The sequence below is a fragment of the Streptopelia decaocto genome, assembly GCF_964273445.1.
Source record: "Streptopelia decaocto genome assembly, chromosome: 1".
Taxonomy (NCBI): Eukaryota; Metazoa; Chordata; class Aves; order Columbiformes; family Columbidae; genus Streptopelia; species Streptopelia decaocto.
In genome coordinates this window covers 211,591,365-211,596,771 of record NC_138663.1, presented here as the reverse complement: position 1 = coordinate 211,596,771, position 5,407 = coordinate 211,591,365, and the positions used below count along the sequence as shown (strand labels likewise).

At 60.0% G+C, this 5,407-nt stretch overlaps 1 protein-coding gene across 3 annotated transcripts; it reads right to left on the bottom strand.

Annotated features, from left to right (window-relative positions):
* Window positions 1-721: 721 nt before the first annotated feature.
* Window positions 722-4,506, bottom strand: LOC309435397 (uncharacterized protein). Of its 3 annotated transcripts, none has more exons than XM_082043584.1 (4): window positions 4,377-4,506; window positions 3,608-3,734; window positions 2,843-2,950; window positions 722-2,669 (listed from the first exon to the last, which is right to left on the bottom strand). In XM_082043584.1, exons 2-4 carry the CDS (start codon window positions 3,732-3,734, stop codon window positions 1,186-1,188), a joined length of 1,719 nt encoding a protein of 572 aa, XP_081899710.1. In that variant the 5' UTR covers window positions 4,377-4,506; the 3' UTR covers window positions 722-1,185. The 3 variants fall into 3 exon arrangements, with proteins under 3 accessions (XP_081899710.1, XP_081899711.1, XP_081899712.1); XM_082043585.1 differs by having other exon boundaries at window positions 722-2,666; XM_082043586.1 differs by lacking the exon at window positions 4,377-4,506 and having other exon boundaries at window positions 2,843-2,954; window positions 3,608-3,724.
* Between the last annotated feature and the right edge of the window lie 901 nt (window positions 4,507-5,407).

Genomic DNA, 5,407 nt, shown 5'->3' with positions numbered 1-5,407 from the left:
CCAGGCAAGCGCAGGCAGCCCAGTGATCTTCTCCCAGGGCTGAACATGGTAGCCAGCATGGTCATTACTTGCATTTGGCTTGAGAACGAGAAGATAGCAACTGTGGACAGAGTTACTGTTCTTAATTGCTGTTGTCTGAGAGCCAAGGACTCTGAGCTCTGTGCCCACAGGTGCGAGGCAGCTGGGAAGGGGGGTATAGATGGGACAGACCTTGACTGACACCCAGACTGACCAATAAGCATATTCCATGTCATGAGCGTCATGCTTCAGATTTAAGGAAAGTTGCAATCTGACGGCTGGCAGCGCAGTCACGATGTATTTGCGGCAGAATTGGGCTGGACAGGGATGGAGATCCATTCTGGTTCTGCTCCATTTCGGGGGAGTTCTGTTCAGGAGTGTCATCAGTTCAGCCTTTTGCCATCCTGCCGTGTTGCAGTGGCCTCTGGGCCTTTCAGCCTTTTGTGCATGTTGATGGTTTGTAGCTGCTTTGTTTTGCTCCAATAGACAGAAGTCCAGTGAATATGAACAGAACTTTACAAGACACAGTTTAAGATTTCAGAAAATTTATCTACTAAGTAATCCAAAGTGGACAGTATACTGAAAATCACAAAATCTTATCATTCTAAGTGACTCATTCTATTTAAAATGTATTTCTTTAAGCTAAATGACTGATACAAATCTTACATTGGGCTAATCCAGTGATCTCTGTAAAACTCATGGGTTGAGATAAGGACTACTTAATAGGATAGAAGAGGAAAGGAATAATGACAATGATGATGATGTAAGAATAAACAAAACAAGGGCTGCACAACACAATCACTCACCACCTGCTGACTAATGTCCAGCCCGTCCCTGGGCCGCAGTCCCCCCTACAGACTCCCCCCCGTTTCTATTCTGATCATGACGTCAGATGGTAAGGAACAGCCCTTTGGCCACTTTGGGGCAGCTGTCCCGGCTGTGCCCCCTCCCAGCTGGCAGGGCACCAGAACCTGAAAACTCCTTGACTGCTCAGCAACAACTCAAAATGTCCAGGTATTAGAAACATTCTTCTCATTCTCAATCCAGAACACAGGACTATACCAGCTACTTGGAACAAAATTTACTCTATCCCAAACAAAACCAGGACATCCCCCCACAGCCACCCCACACCAGCCCCCAGACCCCACAGGCCCCTCAGCAGCAGATTCAGGGGGTGCCGGGCTGCGGAGGCGGCTGCAGGCTGGGGGTGCCGTGGGTGCGCTGGTGAGCCAGCATGAGCCTCTCCTTCCAAAACCGCTTCTCGCAGACACCGCACTGGAAGGGCTTGGCCTCTGCCTGCCCCCCTGCTGGGGATGGACCCCCCATCTCCTGCTGGACACCCTCCGGGACAACCCCCGGGCCCTGGTGAACCCACAGGTGTCTCTTCAGGTGCTTCTTATACCTAAAGCTTTTGCCACATTCCACGCAGGTGAAGGGCATCTCCCCAGTGTGGATGCGCTGGTGAGTGATGAGGTTCACCTTCTGCCTGAAGCTTTTGCCACAGTCAGTGCAGGTGAAGGGCTTCTCGTCGGTGTGGATGCGCTGGTGGGTGATGAGGTTGTTCTTCTCGCTATAGCTCCTGCCACAGTCGGTGCAGGTGAAGGGCTTCTCCCCGGTGTGGGTGCGCTGGTGAGTGATGAGGGTCCACTTCTGCCTGAAGCTTTTGCCACAGTCGGTGCAGGTGAAGGGCTTCTCCCCGGTGTGGATGCGCTGGTGGGTGATGAGGTTCACCTTCTGCCTGAAGCTCTTGCCACAGTCAGTGCAGGTGTAGGGCTTTTCGCCAGTGTGGATGCGCTGGTGAAGCAGCATCTTGTCCCTGCAGACAAAACTCTTGCCACATTCAGTGCAGGCAAAGGGCTTTTCTCCAGTGTGGATGCGCTGGTGAAGCAGCATCTTGTCCTTGCAGACAAAACTCTTGCCACATTCAGTGCAGGCAAAGGGCTTCTCCCCAGTGTGGATGTGCTGGTGGACGATGAGGCCATACCTCTGCCTGAAGCTCTGACCACAGTCCTTGCAGCTGAAGGGCTTCTCCCCGGTGTGGATGCGCTGGTGGCCGGTGAGGGTCCACTTCTCCCTAAAGCTCTTGCCACAGTCAGTGCAGGTGAAGGGCTTCTCCCCAGTGTGGACGTGCTGGTGGATGATGAGGGTACCCTTCTCCCTAAAGCTCTTGCCACACTCAGTGCAGGTGAAGGGCCTCTCCCCTGTGTGGATGCGCTGGTGGGTGATGAGGGTTGACTTCTCTTTGAAGCTCTTGCCGCAGTCACCACAGGCAAAGGGCTTCTCATTGTTATGCACACGCTGGTGCTTCAGCAGTTTCTGCTTGTAGATGTAGCTCTTGCCACAGACAGTGCAGTGTAAGGGACGTTCACTCATGTGGCTCTGCACATGGACATCCAGCGACATCTGGTTTTTGAAGCTCTTGTTGCACTTGGGGCATGTCAGATGGCTCTTCTCCAATGGCTGGGGTTCTGGGAGGGAGGAAGGATCGGGGAGCCCCAATCGGACCCCCTGGCTCCCGCCTGGCTGTCCACAGGCTGAGCCCCCCTGACACCTCACGTCAGGGTTTGGCATCCCCGGGAGCAGGGCGGTGGGTTCTGGCAGCCCCTCAGGAACCCGCTCGGTCTCCCTCTGCGTCCCAGGGCTGACGGCTGCTGGGGAGGAGAGACCACGGTCAGTGACAGGATGGTCAGGTGGAACCCTCCCCATGGGGAGCAGCACGGGTACCCTGCCAGCCCCACACTCTTCCTGGTGGATGGGGAACCTGCAGCAAGAGGACAGTGCAACCTGAATCCCCCACCAGCCCCATGACCCCCCAAATACCCACCTGGCACAGGGCTCTGGTGCCTCTGCTGCTCCCCAGGGTCATCTGGCACACATGGTGTCTCTTCTCGCTCCATCTTGCAGATGATCTCTGGCTTTTCGGTGGCCCAGCCTGTCTGGAGCACAGAGAGAAGCCCCCTCTCCCGCACTGCCGGGACAGCAGCACCGGCCCCCGCACCCACAGCCCCAGCATCCCCCCCACCCCGCTCCTCTCTCCTGTCCCTGCCAGGCTGCGGCTTCAGCCCCCACATCCCTGCACCTACAGCCTCCTCTCGCCTCGCCCCCGTCACCTCGGCCACTCTCCTGCACACAGGACACCTGGGAACAGCTCAAAGCTGCATCAGGGAGGTTTAGACAGGGCTTGAATCAGCATTTCTGTACAAAGAACGTGCTCAAACCCTGGAACAGGCTTCCTGGAGAGGCAGTTGATGCCCCAAGCGTGTCTCTGTTTGGGAGACACTTGGACAGCACCCGTAACAACACGCTGCAATTTGTGCTCAGCTCTGAAGTGGTCAGGTAGTTGGACTAGATGGATATTGATGGTCCATTCCAACTGAAATAGGCTGTTCCCATCCCATCCCATCCCATCCCATCCCATCCCATCCCATCCCATCCCATCCCATTCTCTCTCCCAGGAACACTCTCCACAGGAGGCTGCAATTGCAAGTGTTACATCAGCGCTTGGGCAGCACGTTCAGGGGCTCCAGCTCAGTTAAAGACGTGAATTCCAGCATGATCCCAGCCCAACATCACCAGAGAGAGTCCTCACCCAGCGAGGCGACCATCTGGTAGTTCTCCAGCATCACCTCCCGGTAGAGCTGCCGCTGACAGCCCGACAGCTTTGCCCACTCCTCGGGGGAGAAGTAGAGCGCCACGTCCTCAAACGTCACCGACATCTGCAGCAAGAAGCACACCCGGCTCAGCACACCCCACCGCATGGTTGCTAAACACCTCTGCCGAAATCCTGCCGCTACTGAGCAGGGCCCCGCTGGCACTGGGGGCTCTGGCAACCTGTAGGCAGCGCTGGGAGAGTTCAGAGCATCCTGTGCAAGGGAAGGGTGAGGGAAGAGGGGCGGTGTTGGCACAGCCAGGTTGCACAGCAGAGCCACCGGGGCATGGGCAGCTCTCTCAGCAGGTCCCTGGCAGGGGAAACACCCCACCAGCTGTGCCAGCAGAGGGGCAGGGCTGGCAGGCTTACAGGCAGGTTTCCCCTGCTCGTGACAGATCAGGGATCCACGCCAGAGCAGTGGAGACTGTGCCCTGTCCCCCATCCATCCCACAAGCCAGATCACCCACCAGGACCGGGCACAGCACCGTGACACAAGGGCTGGCCCGAGGCCTGGCAGCAGGCACGCTCCTGCCTGCCCCTGCCCGTGGTGCGGCTCAGCGGGCAGGAACGGGAGCACCCTGCACCGCACCGGGTCTCAAAACACTTCTCTCCTGCATTGCCCAAATACAACTGGACCTGCAACTTGGCCAGTCCCTTCGCTATCCCAGCCCGTGGTGTCCCCAGAGCCGGGGCCGTGCCTGACCCCCACCTTGCCGCAGCAGCCTGGAGCCCGGCGCGTCGCTGCTCTCGGCGCGGAGATGGAGGCCCGTGCAGGTATTGATCCGGGAAGAGAGAGGCAGGATGCTCCGGATTCCACACGAGGTGCCTGTCCCGTCTCCAGCCGCACCAGCACAGCCAGGACAGATGGTCCCTGCAAGCACAACATTTTCATGAAGAAATTAGGGGCACAAGCTCACTCACCTGCCCACAGCTGCCTTCCCTGCACCCCGAGCCTCCACAGCTACTGGGAAAAAGACTGACGTAACAAAGACCTTCGCTCACCGCCCCGGCCATCTTGCAGTAAAGGTAAGAAAGAGCCACGAGAAAAAGGGGGTATAGGAAGCTCCCGAGTACCCAAATCTTCCTCCGGTGCCCCACAAGGGCAGCACGAAGATGTGCGGGGTGTCCCGGGGGTCTGAGCACCCGGCCCGGCCCCAGCCCAGCCCTTCCCAGCGCCGGGGCCGCCAGGGCCGGATCCAGGGGGCCCGGGCGGCTGGGACACGGAGCAGCGTGTCCGCGTTGCACGGGGGCCACGGGGCGAGCCGGGGAAAGGCCGGAGCGCCGGGGGGAGCCGGGCCGTAAGGGGAGTGCGGGGGGGTCCGGCAGGGCTGGGGGGCGGCCGGCGGAGGGGAGAGCACGGGAGAGGCCGTCGGGGCCGGGGTCCCCTCCGCCGGGACCCCGCGGGCCAGCAGCGCCCATCCCCGTGCCGCGGGCCCGCCGCCCGCCGCCCCTACCTGCGCCGGGGCCGCGCCGCCAGCCCCGCACGGACAAAGGCGGCGCCGGGAGCCGCCGGCAGCGTCCGCCCGGGAGGGCCGCCCGCCGCCGGGGCAGCACGGGAGGTGTAGTCCTGCCGCTCCGCCCCGCTCGGCTCGGGGGGGCGGGCACCGGGAGCACCGCTGTGTCCTTGCGGCCCCTGGCCCTGCCCGCCACCCCTGGCCACACGGGTCCCCTGCAAATGGAGTCCTGGGCTCGGGGCACCGAGACACGGCGGGACACGCGGGGTCTTATAGACGATCACGA